Genomic DNA, 22,301 nt, shown 5'->3' with positions numbered 1-22,301 from the left:
GTCTGATTTGAGAAAAAAATTGAAAAACTTCTGAATTTTAGCTGCCATTTATCTGAAACCTTCTTTTCTAGAAAGAACTCCATTATAGCTGAACTCCAAAACCCAGGTTAAACCTCGACCTAGTTACTCACTTGAAAGAGAGTTGAACTTTGTTTTCACTAAAATCACAACTTTCTTATGAAAAAATAGGAAGTAGTATTAAAATGGTGAATGACCCCCACTGTAAAACAACTATTTAGGGAAAGACCCCCAACAGTAAAGCTGATGGAGAGGGCAAATTTGTCAAAGGAAGCTCACGTGATTGGCACGCTCGCAACTTAACGGGCTTTTGACGAAAAAATAGAGAATGGGGGGTAACCCCTAAAGCATTATCGTTTTGGGGGTGGATCCCTAATATAGGTAAATAACTGGGGTCTATACACTAAATAAAAGGACAAGCAAAACCTACACCCCGAGAAAATACAAAATCAACAAAAAAAAACACATATTCCAATTGAGAGGAAGATAACAATAAACCTCAGTTTTGAACACAAACTATCCCCCTTGAACACCTTACTCCTAAAAAGCAGAAAATTTGTACTAGGCTTCTAACTTCAGTTACACCTACTCCCGAAACGCTGCAAACTGCTCCAAAAGAGAAGGAAATGAGCATGAATTGGGCATCCTCGTCTACCTCATAGCGTTAGATAATAATCTGAACTCATGTGCAGCTATAAGAGAAGGTTCGATTTTGGTCTAGGACTCCGAAAACACCCCATTTCACTGTTCATTGTTTGGCAGGCCATGCAACTATATTTCTTGCAATCAAACGGTGCAAGTCAACAAAAAATGCAGAGTCTTCAACAAAAAAAAAAAAAAAAGTACAGAGAGGGGGAAAAACAAATAAAAGAATCAAGGATGCTGAGAAACACGCAGTGCGAAACTCTATTCAACATTCTAATAGGATGGTGAATCGGGTTATACCTATTAAATGTAATATATGTTGAGCATATCCCCTAATAACATACGAGTACACGACAAAATAATCCTAATGGTCTGGATCCCACCGTGGTGGAAGATATATCCAAATATTCCTCTCATATAATCATAAGTTTCCCTCTTTTTTTTTTTTGTTGAACTAGCATAAGTTTCCCTCGACAAAAAAAAAAGAAAAAGAAATATAATCATAAGTTGTAACTAAGGTGAATGTAGTCTAGATTGTTTTTAAGATCTCTTAGGACCAAGTGAAGATAGTTTATCCATACATAGATTGCCCTTTGACTTTGTGAGTGGACTAAGAACAATTCAAGTTTTATGTACACACCAATTCGACCACAACCTTCTTTCATATTTGAACACCACCACCGACGATCCAACCAAACACCATCACCGACGAGCCAACTGAACACCACCACCAACGAGCCCATTGACCACACCACAACCGACTAGTCCATCAACCACACCACAACTGACGAGTCCATCAACCACACACACCACCACTGACTAGTCCATCGACCACACCACAACCTTCTGCTTTCCTATCTCACCACCCTCCCTCAACGAGAGAGAGAGAGAGTACGAATAATATGTGAATAATATGTGCGGGCGATTAGTAAAAATGTGTCTGCCCAACCCGGGTCATGAACCGACCCAATAATATTTCAGCCCCGGGTAGTCTGGGCCCGCGTCTGCGGGTATAGAATAGGCGGGAATGACATATTCCTTCCACCAAACAGTTTAAGCGGGAGAGAGAGAGAGATGGCGAAGAAGCTGATCGCTGAAATGGGTCTTCCAAAATCCATCGCTAACATATTTATTGCTCGTAACATCTTAACTGCCAAGGTATCTCTCATTCAACTAAACCCCTTTTTTTTTCTTTCAATTCATCATTCGCTTCAATCTTCTTTCCTTTTATTTTTTTCACTCTAATTTCTCTTTCGTCAAATCTAGGGTTTATTACTGAATCTTCACTCTTTCGTAAATTCTAGCTTGTTAACATTTATGTTTCTCAAATGCAATTGAAAACCTAATTCTAATCTCAATATCCCACCAAGGAAGAAGAAGAAGAAGAAGAAGCATATATTGTTGTGGATTATAACCATACTTACTTGTCTACTCAATTAGGGTTTAACACAATTTCCATTATTCTCTCTTTGATCTTGATAAATATTTGGAAAATGATTATAATGTTGGCACACATTATTCTTTTTCTTTTCAGCTTCCCTTTCATATATCTAGGGTTTACTTGAACCTTAAGTCTTTCGTCCATATATAACTGAATGATGACTCCTTAGTACATCTAGGTTGTTACTTTTTTTGTTTCTTGTCGCATGGAGGAAGAAGAAGGTTTACATGGACAAACAGTTTTGTTCATTTTGAAGTTTAGCCAATTAGGTTATAACTCATAATCTATTTGTTTCCGTTCTCTGATCAAAATACTGACTACAAAGATTGTCCAGGATGCTTTGTCTTTAACCGAATTCGACCTGATGGAGTTGTTAGATGTGGGTCTGGGTGAAGTAAGCTCCGCTGTGGCACATATCAGTGAAATTACATCTCCACCATGTCAAACTGTAAGCTGTTATCCTTCTCTTTGGGTGATCTTTGTGAGTTTGCTCTACATATGTGCCTTCGAAGAGTCAAAATATGCTGGTTTAGTTGTTTATAGGCTCTCTCGCTGATGGAGGAACGAGTTCAGAATGAACACTTGGCAGGCCATCTACCAACACGCCTAAAAGGACTTGATGATGCATTATATGGTGGAATACCATTTGGTGCTTTGACAGAGTTGGTCGGTCCTGCAGGCATTGGCAAGACACAAGTAAGTAAACTATTCTTTAATCGTTTTTGTATTATTTTAGTAGTTTAATAACTGAAAAATTAAAACTTCAAATTGAACTGTATCCTGTATTATAGATATTTTGGAAATACCGGCTTTAGGAAGCGTTGCAATTATTTGTTTTAGGTTGCTAAATTGATAAACATTTTTTTATAGGCCATACAGGATGCATATTTAGTGAGTTCTGAGGCCTTGTCTCGTTGATACTGGATTGCGACAGCCCAAGAATTAGTAAACCTAATTTATTGTGTTTTTGGTGTTGAAAGTTGGAATGCACTTGTAAGCTTTTGATGCCAAACTACTGGTGGTGATCTTGACAGGACTCTATGAAAACTAATCACATAATATACATCCGTATGGGAGAGAAAATGAATGTAGGATTGGTTAATGTCTTTTTCTTTTTGTTTCTTGTTGTCATGGTTAAAGAGGGCCAAGAACCTCCAAATGAAGATAACATGTGATACCAACCAAGTTCGGTTCTCGGTCTCGAGGACATTGTTTCAAATTTTTTGCATCTTGACTAGAACAAAACTAGTTCCAGTGACGAAAAAAAATCTTATAACTTTGTTCTTCAAGTGTTTCATGCTTCTGTCTTGCGTTGTTTTTCTTTTTCGATGCCTTGCCTCTTCTTGTAACTTTTTTTCGTTGGGTACAAGCATTTTATTGTATCTGTGTTGGCTGAGACATTGTCCAATCACTCTGCAGTTTTGTCTGAAGCTTGCGTTACTGGCTGCCCTGCCGACTACTCATGGAGGTTTAAATGGTCGAGTAATATACATTGACGTGGAATCAAAATTTAGTTCAAAAAGGTTTTTGACTCGTATTTACAGATTTAGGTTCCTGCCTTAATTGTGATGCAACTTTATTTCAGGACACATCTTCTTTCTTCTTCTGACAGATTGATAGAAATAGGAGCAACAACTTTCCCTGAGATATTTAACTTGGACCAAATGGCGCAGGAGGTTTTATGATTTTACTTTTTCTGCTTTTTGACGTCCACATGTATATACATGGCTAGATGTATAATATGTATTCTTGACGGCTTCGAGATATTGCCTTGTTTTTTGCAGATGGCTGGTAGGATACTAGTTTTACAGCCTTCATCACTGTCTGAATTCACAGATAGGTACACCCTCATTATTATGCACTCAGCAGTCACATTGCTTATGATTTAGTTTATATGGTTGTTCTAATTTCTAAATTATGCTGTACAGTGTTTCCTTACATTCGTAACACATTAGCATCAAATAGCAGATCGGTAGGAGAATATCGAAGTTGCATATGATGTTTTATTTGATAAATGAATCTCTCTTCAAGGTTTATCTGTGACAAATGTTAATTATTACGTCAAAGCAATTACTTTATACTTTGTTGATTTTTCGTTTCCACGTATTACGTGTTCTTTTATCTCTTGAAGTTAGAAAGATGAAGTGCAAAACCTACTCCTTTATTATGGTTTTTTTTTCACTTCCTTCTATCATGAAATCTGTACAATTGAATAGCTTGCTGCATGTATAATGAAATCATTATCTGACGTTTTCTTCTGTCGCTTGCAGCTTGGAACAAGTCAAGCTCTCTGTTCTCCAACATCAGATTAAGTTGCTAATTATTGATAGTATGGCTGGTCTTACTTCAGGGTAAGTATATCCTTTTCCACAGCAATAATGTCAAATTATGAGTCTCTCAGAGTTTTCTACCTCAGGTATAGTAATTCAGAGATAGAGACTGGGCATCGTAGAGTGAAACCCACATTTATTGATTGAGATGGAAGTTGGAATTTAGGTCGACCCATTTGGATTGTTCATCATACAATAATGTTAAGATGGTCCCTGACCCCAGCTACCATTTCTTTGAATGGTGAACTTGTCCTTACTAAGCATTCACTGTTGCCCTGGTGTTTCAGTTCTTACACAATATTTAAGATCCATTCATGATTTGTATCTTTGATAATGAAAATGCTCTACGATGATATATTCAGGGATAACGAAAGAGATGTTAAAGCTCCAAGAAAACATTCATTAGGCTGGCACATTTCTTTTATGAAGTAAAACTGAAACTAGCTACCTTTTTTTTAATGTATATGCTCTAGATATCTCTGAGAGTGATAATCTTTTTTTAACATCTTCTAGGTCACTTGCAGAATTTTCACGAATTCCTATTGTAGTGACCAACCAAGTTCGATCTCAGAACCGTGATGAAGTAGTCCAATATCCTTTCCAAGGTCTGACGTGATAACAATTTTGCCATATCTGGTAACTGTACATTTATTAAATATAGTACTCGTACTATGTGCAGGCCAGTCCGAGCATGAAATAGTAAAAGGTCCTGAGAGACTCAATTCTCACCTTGTTGCTGCTTTGGGAATTCACTGGGCTCATGCTGTAACAATTCGACTCGTGCTCGAATCTGATTCAGGTCTATACTGTGCACATTCATTATGATTAAATAGTCGTAAGCCGTTGTCAATTAACTGATAGATTGATGACCACCTAACTAAGCAGAGAGTTAAGTACACTTGTATTGGAGCCTATGGAGGTCTTAACATTTATCATTTTTGTGTACTTTTGTCGTCCTGAAATGATTTTGTGCAAGTATGCACAAGATGTACGTACAAAATCCCATATTATACTCTCTGAGTCGACTATGAGTACTCCGCCACTCCTAAAAAGAAATGGAATATCCATGTTATAACCTGATCTGAGATCTCATTATTTAGATAATGGACTATACTTGATTACTTGTAACTTGGAATTGTTGGCTTTTGAAGGTCGTAGGTTCATCAAGGTAGCGAAGTCTCCAATATCTCCACCTCTTGCATTCCCATTTACCATTACTTCATCAGGGATTTCGTTACAAAGTGACCAAGGAATAGAAGTACAAGGTTCAGAAATCGGCTCAATCCATTGTCAAGGTCAGTCTAACAAGTTCCCCAAGTTTACTTTTTCGTTGTATATTCTTTCTTCTTCTATATATTCAATCTAATCTTTCCAAAAAAAAAATTGTCAAGGTCAGTCACTCGGAAATGAGGAAATTTTCATCTCAACTTCATTTACGATTCTTTACTCCCTAGAAATTCTTCCTAGTTCTTCTAGTTAAATTTCTTGCCTCAAACGACACGGGAAAAAAATTAACGAGTTGATGAATGATAAACTGCAGGCTTCGATCATATTTTCACATCTACTAGTACAGATTATCTTGATTAAAAATAAACAGGTATGCTTTATCTGCTTTTCCTTTATGTGGTTTTATACTTGTTTCCTGCACTAGAAAGTTTTGCCGATATGTGAATGGTTTACTTTCATGTAGGAGTCGCCATTATCTGCACTATACACCGTTCTCAGTTACTGCATCCAGAATGCCTTTGAATGGAAAAGATAAGATAAGAATATTTTCCTCTTTTCATCTATAAAGTATAAACAGGTTCGGATATTCTATGCAATGCTTTTATATGTTTCTCTTTTACTCAAACCAGAATACATGGAACCGGAACGATAACCCATGGAGTGGGGAAAAACATGGATGTTTAGGTTCTGGTTGGTGGAGTTAGGACTAAACCTTCTTATCTATATCCTACTATGCAATTTATACTGTTAGGATTTGAGGATAGTCTTACATGGAAAATGCACGAGTTAGAGAAAGAACTAATATAATGTTTAGAGCTTTTCCACTCATTTCAATTTGGTTTGATATACACAAATTCACTATAATATCAGTGCTAGGGCAACACGTGGTATATTAGATGGTCAAACATGCTCCACGTTACCCAACATAAATACATACTAGGCTTAAAGAACGAAGGATGTAAGGGGGCGTGTGACAATAATCCTACACTGGGAAACATAGTACTAGTTTCAACTAGACTTTGAGGTGTCTGGTTCGTAATTAGTCAAATTACATGTAGTTTCAATCTAAGGTGATGTGAATGTGACTTGTGATTCTGAATCTCTCGAGTCAAATGGACTTGAAATCAGTTTGAGTTTGCCATTCAGACAAGTCAAACATTACTATGATATCTGATTCAATTAAACCTAATTAAAAGAAAAGCAAATGGTACCTATTTGGGTAGTTTTGGTATTTGATAGTATTGATTATTTCTCTATCACCCTTATCCTAACGAGAGCCGTTAGCATCAACATCCTTAAAGATTATCTATAAAAAGGTTAGGGTCCCATTTCATGATTCTTTGACCCTTTTTTAAAAAGGAAAATCTCTACATTTATTCTGGGTAGGTATTTAGCAACAGTACCTCTCTCTCTATCCCTTCTTCAAACACGTGATCCACGTAGTGTTAGCTTTTACCTTTCGCTTTCTTTATAATATTTTAACGAAAGATGCAATAATCCTTATCTAAAGATAGAAATATGCTGACTGATTAAGGATGCAATAATATTTTAACGAAAGATGCAATAATCCTTATCTAAAGATAGAAATATGCTGACTGATTAAGGATTTAAGAATATCTCCCCCCCCCCCCCCCCCCCCCTTCCTCTTTTGATATTATATTGTTTTTTATAGGGTTATTTCCCTAATGGCCCCCTACTTTGTGACCAGCTTCCTGCCTAGCCCCCTACTTTACAAGAAATGCCCATATGACCCCCTTCCGTTATAACACCGTTACTCTCTCTCTTCCATTTCTTTTCTCTCTCCTCCAACATGTTTTCTCTCTCTGCCACCTCGTTAAAACCTGCCAACTCATCATCTCCGGGAAGGTCGCCGGCCGACCAATTTCCGGCCGGCGACCTTTAAACCTTAAAAAAAAAAAAAAAAAAATTTCACCTCCCTCTCTCTCTCTAAACTCCGGCGAAGGGGGTTACCCTTCGCCGGAGGACCTTTAAGGTCTGCCCGAGCAGATCTGGAAGGTCTGCTCGGGCAGACCTTAAAGGTCCTCCGACGAAGGGTAACCCCCTTCGCCGGAGTTGAGAGAGAGAGAGGGAGGTGAAAAAAAAATTTTTTTTTTTTTTTTTTTAGAGAGGAGAGATGAAAATTTTTTTTTTTTTTTTTTTAGGTTTAAAGGTCGCCGGCCGGCGACCTTCCCGGAGAAGATGATGAGTTGGCAGGTTTTAACGAGGTGGCAGAGAGAGAAAACATGTTGGAGGAGAGAGAAAAGAAATGGAAGAGAGAGAGTAACGGTGTTATAACGGAAGGGGGCCATATGGGCATTTCTTGTAAAGTAGGGGGCTAGGCAGGAAGTTGGTCACAAAGTAGGGGGCCATTAGGGAAATAACCCTTTTTTATATTGTTTTTTGCCTTTTGCTCTAAGTGGTCAGTTTGGCAATGACAAGTCTGTGCATGGATCGTGAATGTGTTTTTTCATGAGTCACGGTGAATTGTGGCCAATGGAGTTGGCCATAGTAGTCTAATGGTGGTAGCTCTCTAATCTACTAAAAACAGTTTGTTTGTGGTAGATTCGCACTATTTGTTTATGAATGAGATGTTGTTAGCTTCGCATAGCCAAACACTGGGTAATGTAGCAGTTTCTGAACTAGACATTACCGATGTGCTTGAAGTTTATGCACTTCTTTTATATGAGACTATAAATTATATTCTCTAGTGATGGATTAGTAATAGGATGGATCCTCCTTCTTGGATCAAGTTGTGTCTGTTGTAATAGCATAGAAAAATGAGAACGAAGTCAGTACTGGTTCGTTTGTTTGATCTTGCGAGACGCTCTTTTAGAAAGAAAATATAAGTTCCACAAGTATTGTATAGGAAGAAGCATAGTAGGAGAAAGTGGTGATATAAAGACGTTAGTTTTTTCAATTGGAAACGCTGAACTGTCTGAAACAATTGGCCGACTATAGCCGAAGGCTCCTATTAGACCAGGTCTGGTGAGAGAGCAACAGTCTGTCCAATACGAGCAGTTCACACTACCTTTCGACATGTACACTTTTTTTTTTATTGGGGCAGTTTAGAACGAGTGTTCCCAATTAAAGGCTACATGAAAGGGAGAGCTTCCTAAATCCATGGAGACAAAACGTCCACTTTTCCTTATGAGTAAACCTCGTATCCCACCACTTGAAGAATACCAACAAAAACACCACTAATTCACCAAAACATTCATGTCAGATGTCAATGTCAACATTATTAGCAAACAATTACTTATCCTAAAAAAATCTCAAACCACCAATAATACAAAGCCATATATCACTTTCCTACCCTCTTCTTCTTAACCTTTCAACCATGCCCGATCACATTTTAGTGATGATGGACTCTTCAAGGTAAAAAAGGTCAGGTCGTATTTATCTATACTTGGAATTTCATTACTAGGTGGATGTTAGGACAAGCTTTATGTATAACTTTTGAGAGCATCTCTAATTTTTTAGTGCCACATTTTGGAACTGATTTTTAGGAAAACATTTCTTAAGATGATGTGCAAATATGTAATTTTTAGATGTTTCAGTTATGAGTCTATTTTTGAGATCTCTTTTAAGTATGTTAAGTAGCTTTTAAAATTAATTTTAGGCTGATAGAAGGTTTTTTTTTCTATCAACTATCTCCTATTAAATATAGGTGTGACTGTGTGACACATGTTTTTTTTTAATGTTGCATTGGGGAATGACTCGAATTAGAAACACTCAATTTATCTACATAGGAAAGGAAAACTCAATTGAGATTTAAAACAAACCAGAAAGTTTTTTGAATGTCGCATTTGAGATGCTCTTATTTCAACTAAAGAAAAGTATAATTAATTAAGGGAAATCAGGGGTTACTCTTCTAGAAATTCTATTCAAACCTCCATTTGCTCCTTCCCACAGTCTTTCAGTTGATGTGGCAACATATCACTTGAGTGTGGAACAAATAGAGAAGGAATAGTAAAAGTATATACTCCAGTGATACGTCGTCGTCACATCAAACAGAGTTGGGGAAAGACCAAATGGAAAGATGAATACAATTTTTACTCCACTAATCTAATCAAGGTTACTCTTTAGTATAATACTATTTCACACGCGTGACCGCACGTGCAAGAAGGGACAAAACTATCCCAAAGAAATGTTAAGGATGGGGAGTGATGGACAATGAAAAACAGGCAAAAAAATATCATAGTACATGAGTGGGAGTGGGTAGCTTGGGCAGGACAGCTGGACAATTTAGGGCAGCCAAAGACGTGTACGGCTATCACCCTTTCAAATATGTGCGAAGATAACATTAAAAAAAGGGTTATTTCCCTAATGGCCCCCAACTTTGTGACCAGCTTCCCGTCTGGCCCCTACTTTACGAGAAATATCCATATGGCCCCCTTCCGTTATAACACCGTCACTCTCTCTCCTCCATCATGTTTTCTCTTTCTGCCAACTCACGCCACATCATCTGTTACGCCACCTCATCACCTTCCCCGGCAAAGGTCGCCGGCCGACCAAATTTCCGGCCGGCGACCTTCAAACTAATTTTTTTTTCTCTCTTCCTCTCTCTCTCTAAAATTACTCGAAGGTCTCCCTTCGCCGGAGTGGTCTGTTCTTGAAGAACAGTCCGAGATCTGTTCGTGAAGAACAGATCTCGGTCTGTTCAGTGAAGAACAGACCACTCCGACGAAGGGAGACGGCCGGAAATTTGGCCGGCTGGCGATCTCTGCCGGGGAAGGTGATGAGGTGGCGTAACAGATGATGTGGCGTGAGTTGGCAGAGAGAGAAAACATGATGGAGGAGAGAGAGTGACGGTGTTATAACGGAAGGGGGCCATATGGGTATTTCTCGTAAAGTAGGGGGCCAGGCGGGAAGCTGGTCACAAAGTTGGGGGCCATTAGGGAAATAACCCTTAAAAAAACACTCAGAAAAAGTCATTATGGTCATCATTACTTAATTATTATTATATTACTATTATTATCTTAATCAATACTAGTAATTTAATCAACAAAATCTTCATTTCCTTCCCGATAAAGCAAATAATCAAACAGTACAAAAAGAAATAAAGTCATTAGTGCTATTTAGGGAATGAAAGAGTACTCCCTCCGTCCCATTTTGTTTGGTTGTTATTCCTTTTATGGATGTCCCAAAATGTTTGGTCACTTTCCTTTTATAACATTCATTTAATTATTAAAATGATGAAACTTCCAAGACTACCCTTTAGTTTGAATATCATTCAAAGGTTCTATCTAATTGGTTATACGCTTCTACCAATGTTGTATTTAATGAAATACCCTATACTAAATGAGGGTAGTTTAGGAAAAGTCTTTATATTTGTCAACAATAAATACCATTCCTTAATAAGTTGAATTCCCCAAAACTACAAACAAAATGGGACGGAGGGAGTAGTATTTAAGTAGGGTCCACTATATGAATTTGTGGTATTACAGATATTTGCCACGTGGTATCTCCCTAAACAATGGAATAGAAATAATTGGTTCTTCCTCTTCATTCTACTTTTGATTTTGATTTTTCATCTCTCTATATCTAATAAGAAGAACAATATATTGATCTTCATAAATATTAGTATTTTTCATCATTTTTTCAAATCTCAGATTTGACTCTTTGATTTTGATAGTGTTTTTGGATTGTGGGTTGATCCATTAATTTTTTTTTTTTTTTTTCTATTAACTGAACTATTTATTGATTGAGAAGATTAAACCCATTTACCCCTTTCTTTGTTCAGTTTCTTAAAATCATCAAAATCCTACTTTTTTCCTTTTGAGTTTCTGATTTTCCATGAAAAATGGGAACTTGAATGTTTAGTTGACAACTGTTTTCTGGGTTATTTGTTCTTCTCAAATAGCTATAAGTCTAAAGCTTTGATCTTTTTCTTCTTCTACTTGAAAAGAGAGATGTTGGATCTTAATATTGTAGTATCAGACGGGTTGACGATCGGAGGAGGCGAAGACGATGAAGTCACAACGATGAAGACCACGGTGGTCAAGGTTTCAGAAGGCTCTGGAAGAGATGGGTATGTGGTGGGAAACTCAGGATCTACTAATTCGTATATTGTGAATGCTGAAGTTGATTCCACCGACGATGGTGGACCTGGTGGTGGTGGTGGTGATGAAGAGGATTCCTGTTCAACTAACACCACTAAGAATAATACAACTGGTAACAATAATGATCTCTTAGTAGCCCTCAGCTTTGATATCTTAAAGAACAAAGATGGTGGTAAAATCACTGATTCAATCAAAGTAGAGGAAGAAGAAAAATCTGATGCCATGGGGGCAAATTTGACTCTTTATCAATCAAGTTCCACTACCAAGCAGTTTTTTCCGGTGAGTGGTGGGGCTCCTGGTGGTGCTAGTGGTGGTGATTTCAGTTTGTTGTTACCATCTTCTTCCTACCATGAAAACACTAGGGAAGTGAATGTTATCAAGCATCCACAGCCACAGCAACAAGTGAAAAAAGGTCGAAGAGGGCCGAGGTCTAGAAGCTCTCAATATAGAGGAGTAACATTTTACCGAAGAACGGGTAGATGGGAATCTCATATCTGGTTAGTAATTTTAATTAAGAAGAAAATTGATCTTCCCTTTTATAGTGTTCAATGTTTCTAAAACAAAATTTTGATCTTTTTGGACAGGGATTGTGGAAAACAAGTCTATTTAGGTAAGGGTTGTTATTTTTTCTCTTGATCTTGATTCAGTTTAGTAAATCTAATTACTTGGATGAATCTGGTTAAATAATGAAGTTTGGGTATTGGGTTTTTTCAGGTGGATTTGACACTGCTCATTCTGCAGCAAGGTAACAAGAACTCACTTGTTTGTTATCAATTTAGGGTTTTGAACTTTGTTTTCGATTTTGTTTATTTGGGTTTTATTATCTCAGAGCATATGATCGAGCAGCGATCAAATTCCGAGGAGTTGAAGCTGATATCAACTTCAATCTTTCTGACTATGATGAAGATTTTAAGCAGGTAATCCATATATATATATATATATGTATACTTGTTCTAGTTAGCATTGATTTTTCTTTTCGCTTCGGGTTGAGGGTAAGTTAATAAGACTTTGATCCAATTTCAATTAATCTCCAGACTTCAAATCTGACCAAGGAAGAATTTGTCCTCATCCTTCGTCGCCATAGCACTGGATTTTCGAGGGGTAGCTCAAAATATAGAGGGGTAACACTTCACAAATGCGGTAGATGGGAAGCTCGAATGGGGCAATTGCTCGGCAAAAAGTAAGAAAGGGTTTCATAGTTCTATAACTTCATTGGATTGAAATAACATTCTTAGATGATCTCGAATCTTTACTACATTAAATTTGAGATATCGAATCATCTCTAAAATGGGTCTTAGAAATTCTCATTAGGTAATAATTTAGCCCTAGAAAAACCATTTTTTGTCGATGAGAATGAAGTGCTTGGTTTGCAGGTATATGTATCTTGGACTATTCGACAACGAAGTAGAAGCTGCAAGGTCTTATTGATGATCATGAATTTCACCTAATTTCTTTCTTTAATAAGATTTTATCCAACATGTCTCTCTTTTTTTTTGGTATTAGGGCTTACGACAAGGCAGCTATATCATGTAACGGAAGAGAAGCCGTTACTAATTTTGACCTTAGTACATATGCAAAGGAAATACTACCCAAGACTGAGGCAGGAGGTATTATTAACGATGTGTTCTCGTTTGTCTTAATACTAATCAAGTATGTTTATTCAATTTCTTAAGGAGATTCTAATCTCCTTTAACGGTTTTGTGTTATCCAGGCAACAAGGACAATCTTGACCTCAATTTAGGAATTTCTAGCTCTTCTTTGACTGATCGACAACGTGGAAGCGATTTTGGCGGAAGTTTTCATTGTAGTTACAGTCATTTAGACATGAATGACGCCAAGAGAGCACGGGTAATAATCAAACTAAATACTTGAATTTGTTATTGCATTTCTTTGATTCAAATTCTAGAATCACTAGTTCAAAATCATTTTTCTGTTCGAGTATCACTCAACTTTTCGAGTTTCAATAAGTTTTGGGATGTAAATGTGATTGAATTTATTAGAACCCTTGGCTTTTACTAGTAGATAGGTATAAAAAGTGCACAATGAACATCGAAATTTTCCTAGTTTTAGTCCTTCAAGTTATTGTTAGATTGAGCAAATAATTAAGTAAGCTAAATTATATTCTCTCGCTCGCTCACTCTCATGCTGCTCCAGACAGACCACCCTCCTACATTTGCAGCACGGCGTGATGAACCTAACAGTAGTCGAGCAATGGCATCCGAGCAACGACCCTTCTGGGCTGGAGTATCTCCTAGCTTCATTTCGAATCATGAGGTATAGTCTTAGCCTCTTAGGTAGTTTAGTATTTTCTAACTTCTGAAATCTTACACGAGGTCTTAGTTGACTCGAGTCAGATTTTCATGATGTTTGTGAATGGCTTATTTTAGGTCCATTTGAGTCAGATGAGTTAGACTCAAGACAGTGAAAAACAAATAAACACCACCCTGGTTCAACTAATCGTGTTTTCGTTACTTCTCTCCTGAAGAGAAATAAAACACAACATAATGAACTGCCTCATTTATCTTCACTATAATGTTGCTTCTCACATTACAGAATAGAGCATTGTCGAGGTTTGAGGCCGGAGGAAATGAAAATCGGCCGTTGCAAATTCTTGGCTCTCATGGATTCACTACGACAATGCCTCTGTTTACAACTGCAGCATCATCAGGATTCTCTTCATCAGCTACCATGGCTTCACCGACAGGTACTCCATTGCCACAACACTCACATACCAACACCAACTCTCACTACTACTATAGGAGCTGAAAAATACTACTATCCATCTTTAGAATGACAAAGCATTACTTTCGTTCTCTGCATATTGACTAGACCTTCATATCCATGTTATTTATACTGTTTTGCTTCATTATAGCAGCTCAAACTTTAGAGTAAGAATGTCAAAACACTTGAGAAGGAAGAGAGAGAGAGAGAGAGAGAGAGAGAGAGAGAGAGAGATTGATATTATTGTTTGTGTGTATGTGTGTATGTGTGTATGTGTGTATGTCTCTTAAGTGGTTGTAAACATTAAACAAGCGTATATTTATACGTATATACATCATAGAATACGTATATTGATAGAAACTCTTATGTATATTACTTGAAACTTGATATTTGGATACAATATGGTATTTCTTTTGCATTCGATTAGTAAAATGTAAACTTTTACTTGGATGAGTCTGCATTTGAAGTTAAAGTTCAACAACTTGTTATGGGATTGATTAAATGACTTAAACAACTTTTGGTTGTTCTCGGAATTATTAAGTTAGAACTTGTATTTAAAAAAAAAATTATATCTTCCCTTAAATTTGATCTTTATCATACTGACAATACAAATTGAAAGGCCATTCTTGTCTCTCCCATAACCGATCGAGTTGTTTTATTATATAAGATTTGCCAATGAAACGATATGCAATGTTAAATCATTTGGTCCCACGCTGAAAGTAGAGTATTCGTTCATATAAAATGTATGTGACAGAAAGATTCGACCTTTTCCGTATCAAGTTTTGGGTGGGCATAACATCACAATTTTTTCACTATTGGATGATTCTATGCCGATTGTGGAAAGGGTTATGTGGTTAGTTTAAGTGGGAAATGAAATTTCACCTCTTTAGCTAACCTTTGGAATGAGAGAGACCTAAGAGCATCTCCAATGGGACACTCAATCTTTAACACTTAGAGTGCCACATATGACTTTTTGGAGTTTTTGTTAAAAAATCATCTCCAATGGAACACTTTGTTACACACTCTATTATGAGTTGGACACATTTATTATAGAGTGTCTAGAGAGAGAATCTCTAAAATGAGAGTGTCTACTTGAGACTCTCTAAGTGTTACTTTATTATTTCAACCAATAGAAAACTTTGCTTTTCAACTACTTTTTATCTATTGAATTGAAGAGGGACATGTGTATTAAGTAAGAGATTTTAGAGATCTCCATTGGAGATCAAACAAATGTAGAGTGTCTCTATATTGACACTAGGAAAGAGAATCTTTATTTGACACTTGACAACTAGATTTTTAGAGTGTTTATTAGAGTGTCCCATTGGAGATGCTCTAAGACCATACAATACTGGTAAAAGTCTAGGAAATAACTAATCTTATCCCAAAAATCTCTCCAAGTTAAAATCTGGAGGAGATATACCTTTGGCAGAATGCCAGATGGATTGGGTTGTGAAGATGGCAAGTGGTTGGTTTTGAAGTGTTAGAAAAGGTCTGACTTCTTGAGTCTTTACCTAGCTGCTTAGGTTAGAGAGACTCCACCTCTTGCATATAAGCACTCAACTTTCTTGTTGGTTTCCCAAACGGTAGGTGTTATGGGCACACAAGATTTTTTTATACTTGGTCCATATTTTTGATATAATTGACACACACTTTAAACTACAAGCCTACACACTTTACTAGTACATGCAACACTAACAAGAAATTTTTTTTTCTCCTCCATCTTCACCACCACCATCGCCATCTGAAAAAAAAAAAATCAGAAAATGAATAAGATCTAGCAGAAAAATCAGAAAATGAATAAGATATAGCAGAAAAAGTCAGACCTAAACGTAAGAGATAAAACAACTTATTTGATGAATGAGGATAAAAAGGAAAATCTTGGAAGACTAGATATTAATGTTCGTAGAGAAAAATGTAATACCTAAGTTTGTGGGCATGTTTGGGATAGTTCAGTCCCAAGTCGTGCACATTAAGGGGGGAAATGCCGGGGTGCTGATTTTCAGGGGCGGCCCGAGCCTAAAACAACCAAAGTAGCCGCTTTGGGCCCAACCACGTTTCGGCCCCCGACCCCCTACAACTTAAGGTGCGTATTATCGCAAGCTGCCTCAAGCCATACCCAGTGGCGGACCCAGGATTTTCATACTGTGGGGGTACTTTTAGTTAAAATATGATTAGCGCAACTTATGTTTGTAAAAATGTTAAAATATAAAATATAACAATATCAATATTTGTACAATTAGTCTTATAAAAATTCGCATGTTATACAAAAATTAAATGCGTAAATTTTAATTCAAAAGAAAGAGAATCCGTTATGTCTTGAATACACCGCATCTTATATTCGTAAAAATGTATAAAAAAAGAGAGAGAGAATAGATGAGATCTAGAAAAAATAGTCAAAATATATAAAGAAGACGTAATGATACGTCGGAAAATAACTCTAACAAATTCAATGAGTGTCAACATTGAGTTAATATAGGAAAAAACTTATAGAATTAACTAATTTATAAGTGGGGGTTGAAAGGAAAAAGTAACAGGTTAAACAATAATTGTGGACAAAAGAAGGGGCATAATCAAATTTAACCAAAGAATCTTAATATGAAAGAACCTAACTTAAAAAAGAGCATGGTGGGAGTTGAACTCGGGTTGGACACACGGACATATCTAAGTCAGCCCATCACACCAGAACCTTTTTGCTTATCAAATAATGGTTTTCAGTTTTATATATATAATTCTTTCTATTCAATATTAGAATTTAACTTTGGGCTGTGGGGGCACGTGCCCCCACGGGTCCCTACATGGGTCCGCCCCTGGCCATACCATGGGGTGATGAAGGGCCTCTATCAACTTCAAAACAATAGTTATATTCTAATCAAATTTCTAACATGATCTAAGTTGTAGCTTAATGACTAAGAGTTTAGATCATATACAAGAAGTCGAGAGTTCAAAATCCTCTCTTAAGCTCATTAGAAATTTAATTTAATTTTTCTAACATGCCTTACTTAAGGCCCCAATTTTACTCCCTTTAGGACCAAAACCTTGGGGGAACATGGGCTTCTTCAAACACGAATGTCGCAGCTTATGATTACTGTCTACAGACACTCCTCAACTTTTTTTGCTTTTTCTTTTTCGAGATTGTTGTGCACAATTTCATCTCTTTCTAAAAATCTGTTTAATCTCTTCCTTTTCCCCTTTGAACAATTCCTCTAAATATTTCTCATTTTAGCTTTCTTAACTTCTACATCAATTCCTTTTTCATCTTTGCCTTCCTTTTCCCCGGCTTCATTACCTCGTCTTCATTTTGTTCATCTACGTTTTTATTCTTGTTTAGTCTCATTTGATTCTGAATTTTTTTTTTTTCTATTTCTACATTTTCTTGTTCCTCAGTTTTCCTCCATATTTTTTTTTTCGTTGTTTGGCAACAACCCATTGAAAATTCATTTGTTTTTTTGATAATTTTGTTTCTAGAAACTACTTTTTTTCCTCAATGATTCTTTTTTTAGACTGTTGTCATATTTGAGCAAATTTAATTTGATATTTTGTAATAAGAATCCTTAAACTAGAAGAGTCGAATTCAATTTGTATTTGTTGGCTTAATATTCGAAGTATTTTAGGTTCATTATTGATATATAGCAAATGGTTCAATCAATCTCATCCTCTTCGATTTGAAGAATATCAAGAGTTTGTAAACTCAAGTGATCCAAAACTTAGCTATAAATTTATCACTAACACAACCCACCACACCTACACGTGTTTGAAATGAACGAAACAAATGATTTATCTTAAAAAATATATTTTCTTCTTCTCATTTTGCTTTTTCTCATAACAAAAAAGAGAAGAAGAACTATTTTTCAAATTGCCTTAAACATAAATAAACTTTTGAATAATTGTGGTCATTATCTTTCCTAGAATTTGTTTAATAATACCCACTATCTCAAAAAAAAGGCTTGCTAGCCGACCAATCTTGACTCTCAAGTCTTCGACAGAAAATAACAGACAAGAAGAAGAAGGTACAAAAACTTTGGATTAAAATCCAACGGCTGACAATGAATCTTGTCATTGAAAATATTATCCTTGACAAAATAGAATCTTTTCTAAAATAGACGCGTTCACACCTTCTATTTCGTTTCCACCAATCCGACGATTCCCATGCCTCCCACGGTTCAAAGGTTACCATTTTTAGACATTTTAAATGTCAATAATACCCTCGATTTTAACCCAAATTTCTCTAGTTTATGAGGTTAATTTGGTAATACTGTAAGCAATCCTCTTGATTTGAAATGACACGAATATCGAGGATTATTTCCACCAATGGATGGCTGTCTTTCACTTTCTGAACATCCCCACCAACCAAAGCATATTCTGTTATAGTAAGATAATCTTAGCTGTTCAATTACAAAAGCTAGTTAACTAATCTAACGGTTAAAAATGTCTTACTAGAACATTCTCTGTTTCTCTATTTAATGGTGGCCTTGAAATGTTGGGTTGTTGAAGAAAGAAAATAACATCCTTCCAGTGTTCTCTACTCGTTTGAATTCTATTTTCTTCTACATCCTTCAGTTGTTGTCTTTTCTACCAGGTTTTTAATTCATTATTTATAGTTTTGTTCATATTCATTTGAGGAGTTCTTGAATCTTCATTTATATCTCTGGATGCTAACCAATTAGTTTTTTTCTCTGGGTATTTGATTTTTTCAGTTTATATAATAATCATGGGAAAGTGCTATCCAAATGTCAGTGAAGAATACAAGTATGAAGTTGAGAAATGCAAGAAGAAACTTAGAGGATTGATTGCTGAGAAGAATTGTGCTCCTCTTATGCTTCGATTAGCGTACGTTCTATCATTTTAATCTTCATGTTTTAAACAAGTTTATGAGTGAGAGCTAAAGGCCCTCTTGGGCTAGAGTTGTCAAGAACTTTGTTTCTGACCTCATGGTCATTGGTTTGAGGCGTTCTGGGTTCAGACTCCCTTAAAAAGTTTGTTTGTTACTTACACGAAAAGAAAAAGTTCAGAGTAAGAGCCACATACCCTCGGCTCGAGTGGTCAAGAACTCATGGTGCCACGCGTTTCCCTTAAAAAAATCAACTGACTTGTACTAAAAAAGAAGTTTCATTGTGGGAACTGAAAACCCTTAGTTAGAGTGGTCCAGAACTTTGTTTCGGACCTAAAGATCATGGGATCCGGCTTTTTTGGGTTTATACACCCTTAAAAAGTTTTATGACCTATATGAAAAAAAAAAAATGTTTCCAAGTGAGGGCCAAAGGCCATAGTTAAGAACTTTATTTTTGACCTCAAGGTCATGGGTTCTAACCTTTTTGGTTTCAACTACTATTTCAAACAGACGGCTGACCAAAATGAAAATCAAAAAAATTTTGTGAGAGCTAAAGACTTTCAACTAGAGTCGTCAAGAATTTTGTTTCTAACCTTAAGGTCATGAGTTCCAGTAGTTTCGGGTTCAGACTCCCTTGAAACTACTAAAAAAAAAAAAATTGAAGTGAGGAGATTTTAAATGTGATGGTAATTTTTTTTTTCTTCATATTTTAAACAAGTTTCTGAGTGAGAGCTAAACACCCTCTTCGGATGGAGTTGTCAAGAACTTCTCGTGGTTATTGGTTTGAGGCGTTCTGGGTTCAGACTCCCTTAAAAAGTCTATTTATTACCTACACGAAAAGAAAATGTTACGAGTGAGAGCCAATTAACCTCGGCCCGAGTTGTCAAGAACTTTGCTTCTAACCTCATGGTGTCATGGGTCCAGGTGTTTCCCTTAAAAAATCAGCTGAATGATACTAAAAAAAGAAGCTTCATTGTGAGAACTGAAAACCCTCAGCTGGAGTGATCAAAAACTTCGTTTCTGACCTAAAGGTCATGCGCTCCGGTTTTTTTGGGTTTATACACCCTTAAAAAGCCTATATGAAAAAAAAAGTTTCCAAGTGAGGGCCAAAGGCCATAGTTAAGAACTTTATTTTTGACCTCAAGGTCATGGGTTTTTTGACCTCAAGGTCATGGGTTCGAAGCTTTCAAATGTGATGCTAAATTTTTTTTTTTGTTCTTTTTTGGGGGGATTAGATGGCATTCAGCTGGAACTTTTGATGTGAAAACAAGAACAGGAGGACCATTTGGGACGATGAAGAACCCTCAAGAGCTAGCTCATGCAGCTAATAATGGATTAGATATTGCTGTAAGGCTATTAGAACCAATCAAAGAACAATTTCCCACCATTTCTTATGCTGATTTCTATCAGGTAAATATATAATTTCTTTACTATTAATGTTTTTTTTTTTCAGATGTTATTCCTCTCAGATCCTTTAATCTTTCTACTGAATTAATAATGGTGAGTATGTTTGATTATTTAGTTGGCTGGAGTTGTTGCTGTTGAAGTCACAGGAGGGCCTGAGATTCCATTCCACCCAGGAAGAGAGGTCAGTCTAGTGTGGAACCTTGTTTTTGATGTCTGGTTTGGTCAAGAATATGACTGGTAGAGATTAATTTTGCTTTTGTAGATTATTGATTAACGATGTCAATGTGAAGAGAATCGTAAATCCACTCACATCCTCGGTTTAAGATTTCCCCTCTTGGGCGAATCCTATTCCACTTGGAATGCAGTTCCTAGTGACTTCCCATGTACCAACACCATTCGGAATATAAATTTTTGAAATCGTGTTTCATTCTCGCGCCCCAAACATGGCTTGAGTGTAGAAGACAGAAATCGAAAAGATGCAACTTACTGGTCTAATTAATATTGCTTACTTTTCACAGGACAAGCCTACACCGCCTCCAGAAGGACGATTGCCGAATGCTACTAAGGGTTGGTGTTTTTCTTTTGTATTTGCTGATTTGATTATGGATTATATTCACTTATTCATCTAATTCAATGGAGTTATACTGATTTCCTTTCTATAAATGTCTCATATTTCTGTGCAAAACCATTACAGGATCAGATCATCTGAGAGATGTGTTTTATGGAATGGGTCTAAATGATCAAGATATTGTTGCTCTCTCAGGAGGACACACCTTGGTATGTTCACAACTAATCAATACAATTCATCTTATAATCGAACTCCTATCCAGTATAAAACGTCTACTCTTTTACAGGGAAGGTGCCATAAGGAACGTTCTGGATTCGAGGGTCCTTGGACTTTTAATCCACTAATCTTTGACAACTCCTACTTCAAGTATATAAAAAGCTTTCTTTCTCATATTCATCTTCTCCTCATTCTCTACTTTTGCCTTTATTCTCAACCAATTCTTTTCCTTCGGTGCAATAGGGAGCTTTTGAGTGGAGAGAAGGAAGGTCTTATCCAACTACCATCTGACAAGGCCCTTCTTGAGGATCCTGCTTTCCGCCCACTCGTTGAGAAATATGCAGCGGTTTGTGTCATATCTCTAGCTTTTTTCTTATATGTTCTTGTTTTGGTTTAACTCTCTTCCATTTTTCAGGATGAGGATGCTTTTTTCCAAGACTATGCCGAGTCTCACTTGAAGCTCTCTGAACTTGGGTAAGTAGAATCACTTATTTCTTGACCTCATCTTCATAACCAGCAGTTAAGGAAGGGTAAGTAGCTGATAATATCTTTTCATGGAATTACAGGTTCGCAGATGCATAAAGATCGTCATTGAGAATCGAATGAAGCTGTCCTTACATATTTATAGTCTGGTTTATTTCGTTATAGGTGAACTTGGTTGGGGCATTGTAATTGCAAGTTTGAACTAATTTTGCTGTTTGTGCAAATGAGAGAAATGAGCTGTTTTTTAACTTATCATCTACTATTAAATAAAAAATGGTGTTTAGGTTGATTTATCGAATGAATTGTGTTTTTTAAGTTGCATTTGTTTTGTCAGTTTCATCCAGCAAAATGCCCG

At 36.6% G+C, this 22,301-nt stretch overlaps 3 protein-coding genes across 9 annotated transcripts; all 3 read left to right on the top strand.

Moving 5' to 3' along the window:
- The first annotated feature begins 1,677 nt into the window (after nucleotides 1–1,677).
- On the top strand, nucleotides 1,678–6,489 carry RAD51B (DNA repair (Rad51) family protein). Of its 4 annotated transcripts, none has more exons than XM_086652164.1 (13): nucleotides 1,678–1,821; nucleotides 2,439–2,552; nucleotides 2,648–2,800; nucleotides 3,524–3,627; nucleotides 3,717–3,780; nucleotides 3,889–3,944; nucleotides 4,375–4,455; nucleotides 4,797–4,862; nucleotides 4,948–5,039; nucleotides 5,114–5,233; nucleotides 5,586–5,729; nucleotides 5,975–6,031; nucleotides 6,125–6,489. In XM_086652164.1, exons 1-12 carry the CDS (start codon nucleotides 1,738–1,740, stop codon nucleotides 6,019–6,021), a joined length of 1,125 nt encoding a protein of 374 aa, XP_086508290.1. In that variant the 5' UTR covers nucleotides 1,678–1,737; the 3' UTR covers nucleotides 6,022–6,031; nucleotides 6,125–6,489. The 4 variants fall into 4 exon arrangements, with proteins under 4 accessions (XP_086508290.1, XP_086508293.1, XP_086508291.1 ...); XM_086652167.1 differs by having other exon boundaries at nucleotides 1,705–1,821; nucleotides 2,638–2,800; XM_086652165.1 differs by lacking the exon at nucleotides 4,797–4,862 and having other exon boundaries at nucleotides 1,711–1,821.
- Nucleotides 6,490–10,741: 4,252 nt separating this feature from the next.
- Nucleotides 10,742–14,804, top strand: LOC147565654 (APETALA2-like protein 3). 4 transcript variants are annotated; one of them, XM_086652161.1, is made up of 10 exons: nucleotides 10,742–12,220; nucleotides 12,308–12,333; nucleotides 12,438–12,468; nucleotides 12,553–12,640; nucleotides 12,758–12,903; nucleotides 13,097–13,141; nucleotides 13,227–13,330; nucleotides 13,435–13,571; nucleotides 13,878–13,997; nucleotides 14,277–14,804. In XM_086652161.1, exons 1-10 carry the CDS (start codon nucleotides 11,574–11,576, stop codon nucleotides 14,487–14,489), a joined length of 1,557 nt encoding a protein of 518 aa, XP_086508287.1. In that variant the 5' UTR covers nucleotides 10,742–11,573; the 3' UTR covers nucleotides 14,490–14,804. The 4 variants fall into 4 exon arrangements, with proteins under 4 accessions (XP_086508287.1, XP_086508289.1, XP_086508286.1 ...); XM_086652160.1 differs by having other exon boundaries at nucleotides 11,043–12,220; nucleotides 13,882–13,997; XM_086652163.1 differs by lacking the exon at nucleotides 13,097–13,141.
- A 3,788-nt stretch (nucleotides 14,805–18,592) lies between these two features.
- On the top strand, nucleotides 18,593–22,261 carry LOC147565653 (L-ascorbate peroxidase 1, cytosolic-like). Its single transcript, XM_086652158.1, has 10 exons — nucleotides 18,593–19,020; nucleotides 19,139–19,271; nucleotides 20,508–20,682; nucleotides 20,795–20,860; nucleotides 21,198–21,246; nucleotides 21,374–21,456; nucleotides 21,534–21,613; nucleotides 21,707–21,809; nucleotides 21,879–21,937; nucleotides 22,030–22,261. The coding sequence occupies exons 2-10, from the start codon at nucleotides 19,153–19,155 to the stop codon at nucleotides 22,043–22,045; spliced, it is 750 nt and encodes a 249-aa protein (XP_086508284.1). The 5' UTR covers nucleotides 18,593–19,020; nucleotides 19,139–19,152; the 3' UTR covers nucleotides 22,046–22,261.
- The last annotated feature ends 40 nt before the right edge of the window (nucleotides 22,262–22,301 follow it).

This window comes from Eschscholzia californica, unplaced genomic scaffold (genome assembly GCF_041429995.1).
Source record: "Eschscholzia californica isolate CP2 unplaced genomic scaffold, dmEscCali1.0.p SCAF_1, whole genome shotgun sequence".
In the NCBI taxonomy this organism is placed as follows: domain Eukaryota; kingdom Viridiplantae; phylum Streptophyta; class Magnoliopsida; order Ranunculales; family Papaveraceae; genus Eschscholzia; species Eschscholzia californica.
Note: the sequence above shows the minus strand (reverse complement) of the source record. Positions and strands in the feature narration are given on the sequence as shown.

What these genes read in the sequence shown, in the direction of transcription:
- RAD51B (XM_086652164.1), top strand. Translation starts at nt 1,738, where the DNA reads ATGGCGAAGAAGCTGATCGCTGAAATGGGTCTTCCAAAATCCATCGCT. An exon ending in GTAACATCTTAACTGCCAAG is followed by an intron (nt 1,822 to 2,438) that starts GTATCTCTCATT and finishes AAGATTGTCCAG; the next exon opens with GATGCTTTGTCTTTAACCGA. An exon ending in CAGGCATTGGCAAGACACAA is followed by an intron (nt 2,801 to 3,523) that starts GTAAGTAAACTA and finishes ATCACTCTGCAG; the next exon opens with TTTTGTCTGAAGCTTGCGTT.
- LOC147565654 (XM_086652160.1), top strand. Translation starts at nt 11,574, where the DNA reads ATGTTGGATCTTAATATTGTAGTATCAGACGGGTTGACGATCGGAGGA. An exon ending in AGATGGGAATCTCATATCTG is followed by an intron (nt 12,221 to 12,307) that starts GTTAGTAATTTT and finishes CTTTTTGGACAG; the next exon opens with GGATTGTGGAAAACAAGTCT. An exon ending in GCTTCATTTCGAATCATGAG is followed by an intron (nt 13,998 to 14,276) that starts GTATAGTCTTAG and finishes CTCACATTACAG; the next exon opens with AATAGAGCATTGTCGAGGTT.
- LOC147565653 (XM_086652158.1), top strand. Translation starts at nt 19,153, where the DNA reads ATGGGAAAGTGCTATCCAAATGTCAGTGAAGAATACAAGTATGAAGTT. An exon ending in TCTCAGGAGGACACACCTTG is followed by an intron (nt 21,457 to 21,533) that starts GTATGTTCACAA and finishes ACTCTTTTACAG; the next exon opens with GGAAGGTGCCATAAGGAACG. An exon ending in TTTGACAACTCCTACTTCAA is followed by an intron (nt 21,614 to 21,706) that starts GTATATAAAAAG and finishes TCGGTGCAATAG; the next exon opens with GGAGCTTTTGAGTGGAGAGA.